At 41.5% G+C, this 18,971-nt stretch overlaps 1 protein-coding gene across 7 annotated transcripts in view; it reads right to left on the bottom strand.

Moving 5' to 3' along the window:
* The window catches only part of DOCK10 (dedicator of cytokinesis 10), a 1,735,912-nt gene that overhangs the window by 178,508 nt on the left and 1,538,433 nt on the right, over window positions 1-18,971 (bottom strand). For all 7 annotated transcript variants that reach the window (XM_078665953.1, XM_078665951.1, XM_078665949.1 and 4 more), the window contains exon 46: window positions 1,360-1,417. In XM_078665953.1, coding sequence (XP_078522079.1) covers window positions 1,360-1,417 — 58 coding nt within the window. The remainder of the gene's footprint in view (window positions 1-1,359; window positions 1,418-18,971) is intronic.

Genomic DNA, 18,971 nt, shown 5'->3' with positions numbered 1-18,971 from the left:
GGGTTTTGGATGTACAATACATTTACACAATCTGCGTAGTTCACAAGAATGGGGATTACATGAGCAAGTCTAAGTTGTGCAGGTGTGGTGTAGTTCCTGTTTTTATACGGTTTAATGAAAAGTGCTCTATATACTGATGCTACTTTTTCGAAAAATGTTTAGTCCACATAATACTTTTAAAAAGAGGGTATATTTGCTAATGTTCAATTTTTACACAGCAGACTGTAGGTGAACAAGTCCTTGTATGGCTTGGATAGTTGTGCCAGCTTTCCTCTGTTTAACATGTTCTAGAATGCAGCCTATTTTTTCTCAGTGGATGCGACAGTCTGTGAGTCCTGTCAAGGCCCTGCGTGTTTTCGATTAAATGTTAATATCAAAACCTATATTTTGCTACTGAGGGCTTGCATTAAAGGTGTACCTCTGACTATAACAAAGAGCGGATGCTGCCGCCTAATACAAGTCTTGGGGTGACTAATGAATGGTGTCAACTGATTCTAGTGTCAGAGACATATAACTTTTACATGTACCCTGTCTGGCAGAGGGCTTCCTACCATCTCATCTGTAAAATTCGTACAGTTCACACATGTGACTTCCCACAATGGAATATGTTGTGCTAGGTGTGTTTCTTACATCATGCATCGTTGAAAGAATCTATCTAGGTAGGGGCAACAATGTCCATGCAATACACAATGAGTCATGATGGCATACTCTTTAAGATTGTTTTCGTCCCACATTGTGGGCATGCCCACCAACATAAGAATTTTTTTTGTGACTGTGAGGGTGAACAGGAATAATCTACTTATGTTCCTTGTCATTCTAGTTTCTACCTACAACTGTATGTAGGCTTCTTGCTCCTTCCTGTACTGTGCTAAGTGCAACCTCACAACTAGAAGAACATGGCAGAACCTGTATCTGATTGTCAGATGCGATAACTAAAACCTTAAACATTTGATGCCAAGTGCTCTTGCTTTATCCTACTCTTGATGGGGAAATGCACCCTTTAGATGGGCCATGTCTTCCTACCCGTGCACCTCATGGAAGATAAAAAAGGCCTGTAACTCATATTCCATATGGCTTGTGCTTTTCCTGATGCAAATATTTCCAGAGCTGATAACCCTAAAAGAATAATTGTAATGCTTCATAGAGGTTTTAGTTATAACATTTAAATACTATACAATTACATTAATGTTCACATTGGTTTCACTTGTCTCTCAGCATCCACTATTCTTTTGAACTCATGAGACTTTCCCTACAGTTGTTTATATGTGCCAGAGTGATACAAATCAATAAATGTTGCATTAGGTTGATGTTGCTGCAAGGTGCGCAGAGACATCTGTATTTTGGAAATAGAGAGCTTACCTTTTCTTTTGAGGTATTCTGCAATCAGGGCAGCTATATGAATATAACACATAGCACTCTGCAATGAAAAGGACGAATGTGTTAATAAATGTATATTCAGTTCCAAAATCACTCTTGGAAACATACTACTGTGTTTAGAGCCAATAACACTTCAATTTAGAGGCTAACTTGAAAAACAATAAATAAGGTCAAACAATACAGGCAATAATGCAGGCTTCGAATATATATTTCCTAGGAGACTGTTAAAAGTGATATTGTCATGTGCGCCATATTTGAATCAGCTTAAGCTGTGCATTGTACTTAGATAACACTGTGATATATCGATTCATGATTAAAACATTTGCATTTGAATAGGAATGGAAAAATTCGATTTTGCATATCCATTTAATTGATCAAACAAATTATATAGCAAATATTAAATGTTTTGATATATTTAAATTTTTTGGGGGGGCAGAATGGCAATGCCTCACAAATGAAACTCTTACATTGAAATATACTGTTGAGAAATAGTGAGTGAAAGTGAGCGAGAGTGTGTGACTTTTTATACAGATATATATTTTGGGAAGTAAAAAACAACAACAATATAACAACAAACAATACCAGTTACTGATATAGAAAATCCAAGATGATCCATCACTGATTGTTAAGAACACTGACAAGGGTGGTAATACTGTGTTGTGGGCTAAAGCTGACTATCTGCAAGAAGCCACGAGACATTTGGGGGACCCCATGTGCTATACAAAAACCACTAAGTTTGTCATGATGAAGACTAATGAATCTACACGAAAAAGTATTTTTCATTGGCAAAGACAGGGACTCCTCACAAAAGATGAGGTTACATTTCTAAATGTTCCGTTTCCAATCACACCGGTGTTTTATCTTCTTCCCAAAATTCACAAACTCACTTCTCCTGTTCCAGGTCGTCCTATTATTTCTGCAAGAGGTAGTATGAATGAAAACCTATCAAAGTATGTTGATTTTTTCCTCCAACCACACATGACTTCCCTTCCTTCTTATTTAAAGGATACCACAGATTTTTTAGTTAAAATCAAAAACGTTAATTGGTGCTCTGATTTCTGTTTTTTGGTGATGGACATTGAATCTTTGTACACGAGTATTACTCATTCTTTTGGTTTAGAGGCTATTAAATATTATTTGGACACACAAGATGCAGTCCTTCGAGAACATAATGCCATGTTACTGGACATGATACAAATTTGTCTCACGAACAATCACTTCCAGTTTGAAAAAGATATTTACCATCAAGAATGAGGAGTGGCTATGGGCTCGTGCTTCTCCCCCAGCTATTCATGTTTACATGTTGGCTGGTGGGAGGAGCACGTGTTACATAAAGTACATCGCCGATGGCTTCCACATCTAGCCTACTATTGGCGTTTTATAGATGACATATTTGTCATCTGGAAAGGTTCGCAGGATCAGGCTCAGTCATTTGTAAATGACATTAACATCAACACCCGCAACCTCAAATTCACAGCCACGATCACCTCGAACTCGGCTGAGTTTCTAGATGTACAGATTTATATTGATCAGGGCAAGTTACAAACTAAGCTACATAGAAAGTCAACGGCGGGAAATTCTATTCTCCATGCTCGTAGCGCCCATCCATCCCACACCATCAAAAGTATTCCCTACGGCGAATTTATTCGCATTAGGAGAATTTGCAGTGACAATGAGACTTCAAGCCAGTGTTTAGCAGAATCAGTACAGAGGTTTTTGAAACGGGGATATAATTTGAAACTTTTAAATGATGCACTCCTGAAAGCATCATCAAGCTCAAGAGATGAACTTTTGATCCCCAGCAACATCACCTCATCCGAATCTAATTCTATTTGTTCTGTACGACTTATTACCAACTACTGTACACAGGAACGTAAGATTAGACGGATTATTAATTCGGAATGGCCTATTGTGCTAACCAATGTAATTTTAGGCCCTATTCTGCCACAATTACCTGCTATCACCTTCAGGAGAGCTCCTTCTATGAAGGATGCACTAGATAAGTCTCAACCTGAGTTAATGCCTAAATCCAACTGGTTGGCTAAAACTGGTTTTTATAAATGTACATCATGCCGAGCTTGTTCCTTTGCCAAAAATGGAACACACTACAAATCGGCATTTAGTGACAAACTCATTGCGATTAATGAACATCTAACCTGTCGCAGTGAGTTTGTCATATATCAACTAACTTGCACCTGTAATCTCTCATATATAGGTAGCACAAAGTTGCCAGCAAACCAGCGTATTCTGCAACATGTGCGAGCCATAGTTAATTCGGATAGTAATTATCCGGTGGCTCGCCATTTTAAGGCTATTCATAACAATAAACTTGCAGATTTACAATATACATTGTTAGGCTCGATCCCAAACCCCGGACGGGGTGGAGATCGTGAAAAACTTCTCAGGCAAAGAGAGACATATTTCATATTACTGCTAGATTCACGAGCTCCCAATGGACTAAACGTTATTGATGAATTGCATAATTTCTTGTAAATAAGCAATCTTTGTGTAAAATACATATATTTCAATCTAGATCTGTGGTATAGATTTCTATTTTTGTATATGGTTGTTCTAAATAAGTTGGAAAATTGGTTTCCAGTATAGAGATGAATTCTTTAGTGATGTATTTAATCAATGGGTGGCCTTTCAAAGGGCAAAACCGCCATGATTATACTCTCATTTTATGAGAGTTTTGCACTTTTCATGCACTAGCACTTTGTTATATTAGGCGAGTAGCAAATTATGATTATTACTATATTGTCAAACCAGGAACTCTTGAAAAGATGGTTATAATGAATATTCTAGGATTTTATTGTATTTACGAGGAAACTCTGATTACATCATATGCTTTCAGTCAATATGCACTTTAATTCTGCACTTGATTTCAGTACAGAGTTAAAATTAGGAGATATTTCATCTATATAATGCCAATAAGATGAGAATGAAATTTATGCACTTGCACTTTATTCTCAAACTTCATTATTGCACAACAATGTGTTTTTGCTATTCTATTATGTATATACATTTGTTTATTTCCTCATATATATGTGACTTGAATATATCCATGATCCTTGCAATTGGAGCACTATGCTCAAATTAACGTGATATCGTGATTCAACATTTAAAATGTTTAACCTTTTCATGTCATTTTTGTAAGCTACTGTGCCTTTATATTCACTTTCGCCTTTTCATCCATTTTTTAAGGTTGTTAGGGCTTTTAAATCTCTTTAAAAGTAACACCTACTCCTGACGCGTCATGTGATCAAGCTCCGCCCGCGGGGCGAAACGCGTCATGGAGAGCACTTGCTCTGTTAATGCTGCAATTAAATCTACACTGCAACACGAATAACGGTGTGATGGCGATTATTGAATCTTGTTTCTAAAGCATCTTTCTGGAGAAGTGGTCTGCTCCTGTAGTGTCCGCATACATAGCGGTCAGGACTTTTTTCATATATATATATATACATATATATATATGGAAACTACACAGCGTAAAGAGACTTCGGAGTCTGAGGTTACGGAGAACGAGTTAAGCGAAGAAGAAAGAGATGGTGGAGTTTCTGGAATGGCGAGGAGTGTGGCCTCTGTACCCGTACCGGCCCCTTTTTTAGACGAGTTTCAAGTGATCAGAGAAACGAGAAGCACGGGGGGAGAGGAAAACTGGTAGAGACAATGCCAAAAAGAAAGAAGAAAGAAAACGCAGGACAAGGCGGGGCGGGTGGAGCAAACGCCGGCAACGCCTCACAGAGGATGACAAGAAGCAAGAAAGTTTGGAACAGGCCATAAGCGCCAAGGTCCTAACAGTTGTGAATCTTACCCCAAGAGTATTGCCAAAACAGAGGAGGAGGTATTACAACTGGGAATTAATTTCTGCCCTAACAAGAACTCTGAGTATACTCAACTCAGAATCGATCTCTTCATATTTTGCAGAAAAATTAAACTGCTTAAATTCTTTAAAGGTAAAGCTCGCTCTGAGATACAAAATTTTCCAAGTCAGAGACATTTCAACCTCACTGCTGGCGACATAGAAACATTGGCTGTCATAACGGATTTGGCAGAAGAGGGGAACCCCACGACACTGATTCCGCTGTCAGCTCATAATAGGAATTGGGCTGGAGTGGCACAAATAAGACCGGGGAGCCCATTTAAACCAAAATCGTGGTTCTGCCCTATGATGCCTGCCGATGTGATTGATACATTCACGGATGTTATGGTCAAAGACCTTTCAAGCCATTGCAAGTCTAGTAAGAAGAAGAAATTTTGGAGGGACAACATCACGACACAACAGAGGAAAGCAATCATGGATTTGAAGAATGACAAGAAAATTGTCTGTAAACCGTCAGACAAAGGCGGCAATGTTGTCCTGATGACCAAGGAATTTTATGTGAATGAAGCCCTCATGCAATTGAACGACCAGAAGAATTACATGAAAGTGAGGAAAAGAACATTTGAGGATAGCGTTCTTGCGTACCGTTCTCTGCTCAACAAATGGGACCATAAGGGAATGTTGAGCAAGGAGGAATTTGCCTTTTTGGAATGTAAGCAACCAAGGGTACCGACATTTTATCACCTGCCCAAGCTGCATAAACATGCAACTTGTCCACTAGGACGTCCAATTGTTTCATCCGTGGGAAGCCTGACTGAACAGATGTCGAGGTTTGTGGACTATTTTCTCTTTGACTTTGTAAAATTGCTGAAATCATACGTAAAGGACCCCAAAGACTTTCTGCTAAAAATTGATAACCTGAATTGGAATGATGAAATGGTAATGATGACACTTGATATTTCAAGCCTCTATATGAGCATAGACCATCTCCAAGGGGTGGAAGCGGTGAGATGGTTTTTGGAGACTCGGCCAATGAACTTAGCTGCACACAATGAGATGATACTAGAATTTATAACATTCTGTCTTAGTAACAACATATTTCTGTTCCAGGACCAACTATTTAAACTGGTGTGTGGTACAGCTATGGGCACCTGCTTCGCCCCCAGTTACGCGCATCTCTTCTTGGGCTGGTGGGAGGAGCAGGTGGCCTGGACGGTAGGCAATGCAGAATGGACACAGAAAGTGGTATCTTGGAACAGATACATAGATGATTTATTCATCATCTATCAAGGTACAGAGGAGTCTGCTAGGGCATTTGTTGAGGTACTCAATAAGAATGATCTCAATCTCAGGTTCACAGGCGAAGTAAGCACGACGACATTTAATTTTTTGGACCTCAGAGTGTTCACTGCTGAGGGGAGACTTTGCACGGCATTGCATAGGAAACCCACAGCGGGAAATTCTGTGCTACACGCCAGCAGTTGCCATCCGGGGAAAACAATATCTAGCATCCCATATGGCGAATTCTTAAGAATCAAAAGAAACTGTACACGCCAGTGTGATTATGAAACAGCGGTTATGGAGAGTATAAAAAGGTTTGAAGTCAGAGGCTACAGTAAAACAGTGCTCACAGAGGCAAAATTGAAAGCTGACATGAAGCCAAGATCAGAATTGGTTTCTGGAGTCAGTATAGGGAAATCAAAGAAGAACGAGGTGGAGAAGAATAGCTTGAGAATGATCGTTGACTATTCCAGAGATGCCCAAGAAATTAGGCGCAAATGTGTTAAGAACTGGCACATACTCAGATCCGATCCCATTATTGGAAAGGATCTCCCCAAATTTCCCCTCATTACATATAGGAGAGCTAGATCGTTGAGATCCAGTATAGTTCAAAGTCACTGTGAGAAGGAGGATAAAATGTCGCCTTTTGGGAAATTGGCGGGGTTTTATCCATGCCTAAAATTTAAAGCCTGTAGGAATAGCAGAAAAGTGTTGGATTACCAAGTGCCAGGAATGAAGGAACTAATGAAAATCAAAAGTTTAATGAACTGCAACACAAGCCACACGGTGTACTGTCTTGTATGTCCGTGTGGCCTGCGTTACATTGGGAGCACTACACATCCCACGAAGATCAGGATTTTGGAACATCTCAGGGCCATTCAGAATAAGGACCCCACGTATCCGGTGGCGAGACACTTTGAGATGTTTCACCAAAGTAATAGAGACCTATTAAGTTTCTTCTGTGTGGACCAGGTACCCGCAGACATAAGAGGAGGGAACAGGTTACTCAAATTACGGAGGCTGGAATCGAGATATGTAATTGAAAATCAAACCAAGAGACCAGGGGATTTATATAGCGAAGAGGAGTTGGTTGTTCATTTATGAATCTTCCTGCCATTTTGTGTATAACTGTGTACAATGGACATATCCAGGGCTTAATTGATTGCCCATCCAGGGCTGAATTATTTTTGTTTGCTTTGAAAATGTAAATAATTTTTCAAGATGCACATAAATACTTTTGTGTTTGCCCATCCAGGGCGTAATGGGATATGGTGAATTTTGAACTGTATTTACCACTTAGAAATGGTGGCATACCTGACTGAAGGCATATGTCCTTTTTTATGTTAGTGAATACATGTATTTAAAACCTGCCTAATGGTGGCGCCGGCCTCTATTGACAAAGGCGGTAGCCGAAACGTGTCTAGAAGTGTGTGTTGAAGCCCAATAAAGATCTATTGGGCACGTTCCTGCGAGTGCTGTGTACTTTGTACTAACTGAGCCAAGGTCTGGGAGACCAGCGTGGTGTCAGTCACCCCGCCTACAAGCACCCGGTCGTGAGTGAAGGAAGCTGACGGAAAGTGAGCCTTCAATATATACACACATATATATATATATATATATATATATTTATCATCAACCATATGGCTCCCCTGCTTCTCCCGTTAGGCGCTGCTAGTAGTGGCCGCGTTACCCCTGCGGTTGAGCCCAGCCGCTATCAATCATAAACAACGATTCCTCTTCGAGGAAAACTTGGAGTCGCTCGCACAAAGTCGCCAATCCACACCAGATAAAGTTCTTATTTCCTTATTTCTATCTCCATATGGAAAAATAAATAAAGAAATAAGAACTTTATCTGGTGTGGATTGGCGACTTTGTGCGAGCGACTCCAAGTTTTCCTCGAAGAGGAATCGTTGTTTATGATATATATATTTATATATATATATATATATAATGAAAAAACCAAATGGTAAAGCTAAGTTATAGTTAAGAAAACGTTATTTATTTTTTCTATAAAACCCAACTTAAACTATACAAACTTTATGAATTCTAATGTTATAATTAGAACTTAAATATCTAATTTGTGCTTCACCAGTTATGACTTACATTTATAATTGACGCACCATCTTCAATTTAGTATACGTAATGCACCTCTGTACTCAGTCTTGTCGCGTCACTTGCCTCTCTCTACATTAACTATAACTCACCACTCTACCATGCACTGCGTTTTCCGAAACTATATCTTTTGAGATGTGATAAGTGTTATTATGATTTCATATTGTATGAGTTATATAATATGCAAGAGAATAACCAGTGCATGGAGAAAGGGTGAGCCACAGTTTTCTTAGCAATAATTTCATTGTGAATGTAGCAGTGATATTATCAATGAAGTCATAAAAGATGTCAGGAGTGATGCAATATGTGGTGTAATTAGCAGTGCATGGTGAGGACAGAATGAGTTTTAGTAAACAGATATAAATATAACTGGGAATTTCAGTGATTTCGTACATTTAAAACGTTATGTTGTCACTGAAATTCTCATGTAACTGTACTGTTACTTTAACCATGGCTTTTTACTGTGAAATTGTAGGGTTTCTATAATGTAAAGTAATATTTAGTTACCGTATGTAAAGTAAATCCTTTGCTGCACACAACCTTTGGCTGGTTTCAGCAGGCACCAGCCAACAGGGCTAACCTCCCCACAGGCAGCCAACCCCACGCCACGCATGGCCTTTGATTATGCATGGTGTGGGGTTGACTGCAGGGCCTATCTTGCAGCCAGGCCATACGTCCAACCCACTGCAGACAACGAACCCTTTGTTAGGCATAGCCTTGGCCGTGCACAGCGGGGTTGGCTATTAGCCCGGGCACAGCGGGGGTTGGCCAGGACCTCTGGCCAAATCTCACATGAAGCCATCAGGGTGCAGGGCCTGGCCTGTGCCCAACCCACTCACAGGCAGCCAACCCCATGCTACGCACAGCATTCAACCTCCTCCCAAATCCTAATTAGGTTCTGAGGACCCAATCCCTGAGAAATTAAAATGGAGAAGGGGCCACTCGGTTCCATTCCCCAACCCCATCCCTGGGTCCTCTCTTAATTACAGGTGGGTGCCCCTGTGCACGTTAGGGGCCAGGACCTGGCTGTTCGAGCAGTAGCATACCCCTCCCCCCAAGCGCCTTGAGATCCTCCCGGGTGAGTAGTGCGCTATACAAATGGCATGATTGATTGATTGATTGGAGCATCAGCACCGCGTGACCCAGCTGGCACCCCGCATGCTGTTGGGGCCAACATTGCTCCTGCCCTGAGGGAGCAGCTGTTTCTTTGCACTTACACATCCACTCAGAGACCCAGAACGTTACTCACAGACCAACACAGGCACTCACACACCCACATACACACCTGTGCAACCACTCATAAACCCACTCCCACATCTGTACAGCCACTCATACACCCCCTCGGAGACACAAAAAAACACTAACACACACCCTCACAGACCCACACAGCCAGTTACACATGCACTCACACACTAACACACACCCGCACACACAACTGCATACACACCCACACAAATACTCATGCAGCCACTTACACAATCACTGACAAACCCATACAGGCATTCACATACCCACTCACAGACCCACACAGCCAGTCACACATGCACTGACAAACCTGCCACATACTCACACACCCACTTACACACACATACAACAACTTGCATACCCAGGTTACAGGGACTTTATAGTTAGGAGAAAGCATTAATAAACTGTATAAATTATCTGAAGAAAGTAAAGGTTATAGGGGCATTATAGTTAGGAAATAGCATTAAAAACATAGAAATTCATTGAAACAACCAAAGGTTACAGGGATTTTATAGTTAGGTTCAGATTTTACACACATAGAAATTTAGCAAATTAACACTCTTTGACACTTATTACTTCTAAGCACTATAACACTTTTTATTCTTAAAAAGTTCATAACTCGACTTCTATACTTTGGATTTTTGTAGTTCTGCTCTTGATTTATTTCCAGAATTATTGTCTATGTATGTAAACCCATGTGGAGTCATTTTGTAGTGTGCAAAAAGAACTATTGATGGACAGAATGCAGAACAATGCCATACATTCACCATAGTACATAGACCTGGGCCTAAATCCATCATTTTTTTGCTCACCATGCCTTTCCAGTTTGGGCCCAGCCATATGCAAATCAGTCTTGACCCTGCGCCCAATGGGAACAGTCCAGCCCGAACTGCCAGGCCAGTTCCTCCCTGGACTGGAAACAAGCATTCTAGGACCGGTTTTGGGGTTTCACCCCTCTTCAGCCAGGATAGCTTGATTCCAGTGGCATGGAGTGTCATTTTGTAGTGTGTTCATTGTGTTACTGTGTGTGTTGCACAAAAACTTCCCACATTGCCTCTGCAGATAAGCCTAATTACGCTGTACCAAGCTACCAGAGGGTGAGCACAGGCTTTCTTTAGTGTGCATCCAGCTTACCGTGACTAGGATGGTGGATCCTGATTGGACAGGGTACATCCTGCTGCCAGCCATAAGCCCAGGCTTTCATTAAATCAGAAATCTCTGGTGGTTTGTATGAAAATTATTTACCTAGTTGGAGAGTATTTTATTTAAGCTAAAAGATCAAAAGGACCTATTCAACTCCATATAGGAGCAATTCCCAAAAATATATGACTACTAGCTAAAACACGCTATCCATCATTTTATATGCATCATAGATTCATGATCTATCATTTGATAATTTCCTACCATATGTTGAAATTATAAATGTTATAGATGTCATTGTAATCTAATCCTTATCTATTAATATGATTAACACTCGAATACAAGTAGTACATACAAATTATGATCTGTAGCTCATAAATTGATTTTTCCCTATTTGTTTCTGAACGCACTGTTCTAACTTTTTAAAAACACAGTTATTGAAGGACAATAAAAAAGGTACTTTTCTCATTATCATATTAGTTTTATACCCATTCCCCATGCTTATCTTTAAGAAGTAGTTGTTGTACTCAGACAAGTTAGCAAATGGTGGGGCAAAGGATACTCTTAGGGAAAGTTCGGGTTATCCCTGAGTGTCACAGTGATCAGTTTGCATGGAAGCTTAGTCACAGTTCATTTTAAGACTGTGACATCTCTCTCTCTCTTAATATCCTAGGTGCTTTCACTAAAGGAAGTAAGAAACAGTGATGGAGAGAAAAAAGATAATATGAGACAGACAATAAAACAGAGAATGGGGGTTAGAGAAACAAATAGAAAGAGAGCGAGAAGAAAAAATGAAAAGGAGAGAGTATGGTGGCAGAAACACTGACTAAGATATTCAGAGACGCAGCCGGAGAAGAATATTAAGAGATAGAAAGATAGACAGGCAAAGATAAAGAATGGAGGAATGCAAGAAAAAGAATGAAGATACACAGAAAACAGACACAGGAAGTGAAAGAACGAGTGGACAGAAGGAATGTTAAGAAAGAATATTACTAGGGTAAGAAAAAGAGCAAGGCAGAGGGAAAAATAAAAAGCAGCTGAGGATTCCGCAATGTTGTCTTCCACTAACCTGTTTCTCAGATTTGGAATGTCAGATTTCATCTGGTTCTGTGTTGTACTCCTATTACAAATACCACAGGCAATACCAAGTATCTTCTACATTTTAATAGTGGCAGTGGACAATTCTAGCATTAATAAGAGCCACCGCCACAGTGGTTCATGCCAATACACTGTAAGTTTGATGGACAGTTCCATCAACATGACAGCCGTACGTCAAACGTACAACTTTTTTTTAATATATCCTAAAGCAGTATTTGCTTTTTGAAAATAAAAAAAGCATTGTGCACTTTTCAATACCGTTTACAACTAGGTCTTTTCTGGTAGTGATGAGCATTGAAAAACAGCTGTATGTCCTTTTTTTTTTGTCCTCATCTCACCATAGAGCGACTGCAAATAGACGCAAGAAGCCATCAATCCGACTGGGGCGTCCCAGGCTTCTGCAATTGCATTGGCTGTAGGCCTAACCAGGCCAGCTTCTTTGGATAAAGCTTAGGTGTAATCATTGGATTTAGGGGTTTTGGATTAGTCTAATTTCTCTGGCCCATACCAGGAACTCCGACCATATGTTACAGCCATCGTCAACCAAATAACCCAAGTCCAAACATGCCATGCCCAGTACAACCCTCAGCCAATTCTCATACGACGGGGGGCGTGGATCTTTCCAGAGCTTACAAATCTCCCTCCTAGCGATTAGGATCAGATACATAGTCAGACCTTTTTGTACAGCCGGCAAGGAATTAATCGAGATGTTATCAATGCCAAATATAACTATTGGAAGATTCAAGTTAAACTTAAATTTAAAAATAGCTCAGAGAGTAGATTCCACATTCTGTCAAAATTGTTTTAACTCTTCACATTGAAAGAATATATGGACATCATCTGCCGGAGAGAAATCGCATCTTGGGCATTTTGAGGCGGAAAGGGGGGCAAATTTGGCTATCTTCTTTGGTGTATAATATAGTCTATTTAAAACAAAGAAATTATTCTTTTTCAAAGAGGCGGGGTTAATTGATTTATACAAGAACTTGAGAGAGGGCTCGGAGAGTTCAATGGCGTCGGCTTGCAAGTCTGGCATATTCCAAATTAAATGATGTGGGGGACATTTTATATCCTCGGCCTCGACAAGCTATATATATAAAAACCCCACCTCCTTCTTGATGGTATTTGTATTCTGGCACCGTGACTCAATTTCCCAATTTCCTCCTATGGAATCTTTCTCTGCTATAAACCAAGAGCTTAATTGTAAATACTTAGATCTTGAGAAAGAGTCCCCGAATTTTGATTTTAACACTTCCCAAGGATGAATACCATCAGTGGATAGAAGGTCCGACCAGATTGTAATGCCCGCAATCTTGATGGGTAAGGAGAGGCTATCCTTAAAACATGCAGGTAGGCCGGGGGAGTCCCATATAGGATACAAATCTGAATAATATCTAATCCCCCATTGTTTCCTGACTCTATACCATAGATTTAAAGCGGACTTTAAAACTTTCAACCAAACCCTTTTAAAAAACTTCGGAGCACCAAATTTATAGAGAAAACCTACTCCCCCGCCCTCTAAGAAAGTCATCTCAGTTAACAGCTTCCCCCAATTAGAATCTCCTGTACTGCCCAGTAATGACCGAATGTTTTTAAACTGAAAGGCAAGTAGATAGCAATGGATATCGGGGAGTGCTAAACCTCCTTTCAGGAGCCTACGCCTTAGTTTTTTCCATGAGAGCCTTGCATTTTTATTCGCCCAGATAAAACTTCCAATTTTCCCTTGGATTAAACTCAACTCTTTATCTGGAAAATCAAGGGGGATTGTACTGAAAAGATAGGTCAATTTAGGCAAAATGACCATTGTGACCAGGTTTACCCTGCCATATATTGTTTAAGGCAGGTGTTTCCATCTTAAAAAGAGGCGATCGATCTCTTTAGAGACCTTTTTAAGGTTGATTTTAGGTATATCCTCTATGTCCTTAACTATTGTTATCCCAAGATACCTAAATTCTTGGCTTACTTTCCCACTCCAATTGTGAACATGCCAACACATTATCTCTGTTTTGGAGGAATTCGCCAGATATCCAGAATATAGACCAAATTCCTCCAATAGTGCCTCCACTCTGGGGAGAACTTCTGCTGGATTGTCTGTATAAAGGAGGAGATCGTCGGCGTATAGAGCTAATTTACTATTGTAATGATTAGAAATGAAAGGTGTAATTGGTTAATTAAGTCTCATAGATTGAGCTAAGGGCTCTATATATAAATCAAACAGCAAGGGCGAGATGGGGCAGCCCTGCCTTGTTCCTCTCATTATATTAAAGCTAGATGTTAACACTCCATTGAGGAGAATCGATGCTGATGCTCCCTGGTAGCAGTTGATTAATGTCTGTATAAACGTAGGGCCAAATCCCATTGTCCTTAATGTTTCCCACAAAAAGGTCCAGCTAACACGATCAAAAGCTTGAGCCGCGTCAAATGCAGCAACAGCCAGGGGCATGGAATTAGCGACTGCCAAGGCTATACTCCCAATTAACTATAAAGTCAGTTCCTGAATGAACCTCCCTGGAATAAAGCCCTTCTGGTCAGTGTGAACCAACTGAGGGACCAACTTAACCAATCTCCCTGCTAACATTTTCATAAAGATTTTATAGTCGACATTTAGCAGGGAGATGGGGCTATAGGAATCAACTTTAATTCGATCCTTTCCTGGTTTTAAGATAAGGATAATCGTTGCCTCCTTCCAAGAGTTTGGGACTCTCCCATCAGGGCTATAGACATAGTTAAATAGATCACACAGCCTCGGAATTAGTTCATCCTGGAGAGATTTATATATCTCACCTGGGAGGGCGTCGGTCCCTGCGTCCTTAATGTTCTAAACCTTATTGATGTAGATTTTTACCTCACTTTCTGTAAAGGGAGCATCAAGGGAGGCACAACCTCCTTCTGCAAGAACTGGAAGATTTTTAGATTCCATCCAGTTTTTAATAGACTCTGAGTCAGAGGTATTCTCTTCTCTATAAAGGTTAGAGAACAAAGCTATGAGACAACTTTGCATATCCACCTGCTTCTATGATGTTGTCCCATTGTCGTCAATAATTAGCTTGCTTATGTTGTTCTTGGAGCGCTCAACCCGCGCCTTCCAAGCTAAAAGAGCCCCAGCCTTTTCACCATATTCAAAATGTTGCATATTGTTTGATTACCACTGAGCTTTATCTTTTAATTCCAGTTTGCCCCTATATTCTTGACGCAGATGATCCAGATCTGCATTTAGTTGGGTAAATCTATCACTAGGTGAACAACCTTTACAACAAAACTTTTACAACGCACTACCATTACAACGCGGTCATTACAACGCAAACCATTACAACGCATTGCACTGGGGGGCGCTCTAGGATAGGGAATACGTTTAATTTTCTATCCAACACCTTCCCTAGTGTCCACGGGGACTGGAGTTGGAATAGAAAATTAAACTTATCACTATCCAGCACCTCTAAGCGCTATGCGTTGTAAAGGTTTGCGATGTAAAAACCGCGTTGTAAAGGCAGGCGTTGTAATAGCCTGCGTTGTAACTTCATACATCCCTATCACTAGATGTGTTGACTATGGTTAGACCTGTCCCGTAACGGGTCGAAGAGAACATTAAAGTCGCCTACGATAACTATTGGAGTGTTGGTTCCAATCAGATTGGATTGCATATTACAGAGATGTGTTGGATCATCAACATTTGGGCCGTAAAAGGAGACGACAGTAAGCTCAGTCCCCCCTATGTCAACCAATGCTATTATCCACCTCCCTGACTGGTCCGAGATAACAGATTTAATACTACCATTTGCCCCTGATCTGATCAGGATCCCCACCCCCTTATTATGCGTAGACTGCTCAGAGGTACAAAAAGACTCAAGCCAACGATATTTACCAAAAGTCAACCTGGACTCCGAGTAACTCAGTTGTGTCTCCTGGAGCATAAACACCTGAGCGGAAGACTGTTCCAAATACTTCATAATCAACCATTCCCTGCATGGACATCTGAGCCCATTGATGTTCCAGGAGCTACATTTAATTGAACTACTCATTCAAACAGCCTATTTCCCTAGGGTACCCAGAAATAATCAAACATTCTAATGATGGCTTCAAAGTTATAGATGCGAGACTGAGGATATATATATTTTTTTTCCCACTGCAACCCCAACCGTGCTCCCCCCCGCCCTCCACCCATACCATCCCCTTTGCCCCTTCTTCCCATCCCAGGGGAACCCCCTATTATACCAGGCAAAAGCCCTATGGGCGAGACCCCCCCTGGATGTCTATCAGACCATTATACGTCTAAACTGTTAGACCCCTACATGTAATGTCAACTAGGTGATTTAATGGTGATTCTGCCTAAAAGTTTGTTCCGCATACTACACCTCACTTTTATTTTTAATTTCTTCTATGAGGGTATCTACCTCTTCAACATGGCGCATAATATACATGTGGCTGTTCCACATTATTCGAAGCGAGGCTGGGAATCTTAATTGTACCTTAGCCCCCAGTGAGCTCAGGATTGACATCCTTTTGCTCAACTCCCACTGCCTTGTCGCTGTAATGTGTGAGACATCCAACCTAATGGAAAAGGAAAATTGGCTAGCAGAAGATGTACGTTTGACTGGGCCTGCCTTCAATTCAAGGGTTAAGATTTTCTCCTTTAATGAATACGTTAAAAAATTCACTAGGATTTTTCTTGGCTTGGGGTTTGTCGAACTCCTCTTATATGGATCTCGGAGGACACGCTGAATGTCGCTGGCTAGGTTAACTTCTGGGAAGTCTTTAAGGATTGAATCTTTAAGGAGAGTAATCACAAAGTTTTTAATGTCACCCCCTTCCAAGTCCTCGGGAACATTTAGTATCTTCAGATTGTTCTTTCTGGCATGATTCTCGAGACGCTCGATATCATCCTTCAAATCTCTATTCTGGAGAACTAGTTTGTCTATTTTTGCGGAGGAGCTATGTAATGATTCCTTTATATTCGGAATTTCAAGTTCTAAAGCATCAGTTCTTTGTGAGATTTCTCCAACTTTTTTAGTTAACACCTCACATGAAGATTTAATTTCAGCTTGGTTTTATTCGGAGATAGTAAATCTTCTTCCAATGTCGTCCTTTAATGCGATTAAGATGTCTGCTAGGGATCCAATTCCAGCTCCACCTCCCTCTGCATTTAAGGGATCCTTTTTTTGCACGTCTTGGATTCCCGGAGGGCCAGGGTTAAGGGAAATAGAACCTCGACTACGTCATCCTTTTCCATTGGTTGTAGAAGGTCGGGATCCAGACCTTGATCTCCTTGACTCTCAAGGGCCAAATAGCGATTGGAGATGTCTATAGAAGGGTGGACGATGACAGGTTGTTCAATGGTTGTACACGGGCCATCTATTCCCCCAACGGGCGGTGGAATCAGGGTTGTTAGCACAGTGGTCTCCTTCTGCAGAGGGAGACGCTGCGGGTGCGCCACCTGGGCAGTAGAAGTTGACATGTTACTCCCTTTTTTATTCTTATCTGAAGGAGTAGTTAAGACCATATAAAAGGTCTTCAACGAGGGAGTAACTTTTACTTTGGAAGACAGGGTTTTTTGACCCTGCCTTTCCCTCTTGTTCCACCCAGTGTACTGCTCTCCGTGGTGTCTTCTTTCTCGCACCGCCTAGCTGTGAATTTTACCTCCGTAACGGAGGGCAAGACCCCCTGGACCACAGCAGTGTCTATCTTCACTGCTCTGTTTCGTAGTGTATATCAGCACACAGTTGATCTTAAGCTTTGCTGACCTTTGGCACTACTATGGGCACGATTCAAAATACTCTGCCCACCCTTCTCCATGCAACCCCAATACCTCCCCTGCTGTGAAGGTCAGAGCTCCTCATCAAAACACCGCTTAATGTCGAATGCCTCGCCTTCCTCAACCTCCAAAGGTGTCCGAGAAACCGAGTCACAAGCCCCAATCAGGCAGGGAAAAGCTAACAATCCCCTCCGCTCATCAAGTGAATACCACTTAACCCCGTCTCTCACTGCCTCGAGCCCCGAAAACGCACAGTCAACAGCAGCACTTGGTCCGACTAGTTTCACGGTCGAACCGCCTCTCGAATCTTGGCAGACTAATCCCTCGCCGGAATGACAGGTGCTGACTCTGCCGCCATGAACCCGGGTCCACAGGCGAAGGATGTGCTGCCGCCTCAGCTCCTGTGCTGCGCTTGCAACCCGCGGCGGTGGCACTCCAGGGAGCACAGGCAGATACCCCCCCAACACCATCCGGCCTTAGGGGTGCTCCACCAGGTAAATTACGGGGAAAAAGTCGGGGAGAAAATCGGCCGCGGCCCGAATGAAGACACGGCGGGGGAGCCGGGGGACGCAGGACGCGAAATACACTAGGATGCTTACAGAATGAAGCGTGGAGGCAGCGGGTAGTTTCAAAGTGAAAAGATTAGGATGCTAAGGTCAGTAGTCCGAAATTAAATATCACCATCCTGCCGATTTTTTTAAGAAACCAAAAAAAAAAGCCTACTGCAATCGATTGCGGGGGTCCGTTGCAGAATCCATGGTACACATCGGAGGAGCTCGCCCGCAGCCGTTTAGCTTCCGGCCGCCATGTTCTCCCTCTCTCTTCTTCTCCAAAAAAAAACAGCTGTAAGTCCACCATCTAAATTAGGTGGTTGGAGATATAAACAAACCTCCAACTGCCTTTACTCCGTTGGAGGACTTTGACCACGGCACAGAAAGAGTATTCGCAACCATCATCAATCTATGGTTCACCTGAATTTAAATGGGGTGGATGGACCAAAATGGTGGCAAGGCGGGAACTCCATCGCCATTGCAACAGATTTCCCTCGATGCCAGTGTATAAATCAGGATCTAATTCCTCAGCCTGGCCAGTGTTATTAGGCAGTAGGTTGAAGGTATTATTGCGGAAACTTTGGTACATCTC

Source organism: Lissotriton helveticus, chromosome 11 (genome assembly GCF_964261635.1).
Source record: "Lissotriton helveticus chromosome 11, aLisHel1.1, whole genome shotgun sequence".
Classification (NCBI taxonomy): Eukaryota; Metazoa; Chordata; class Amphibia; order Caudata; family Salamandridae; genus Lissotriton; species Lissotriton helveticus.
This window is presented reverse-complemented; position numbering and strand designations above follow the sequence as displayed.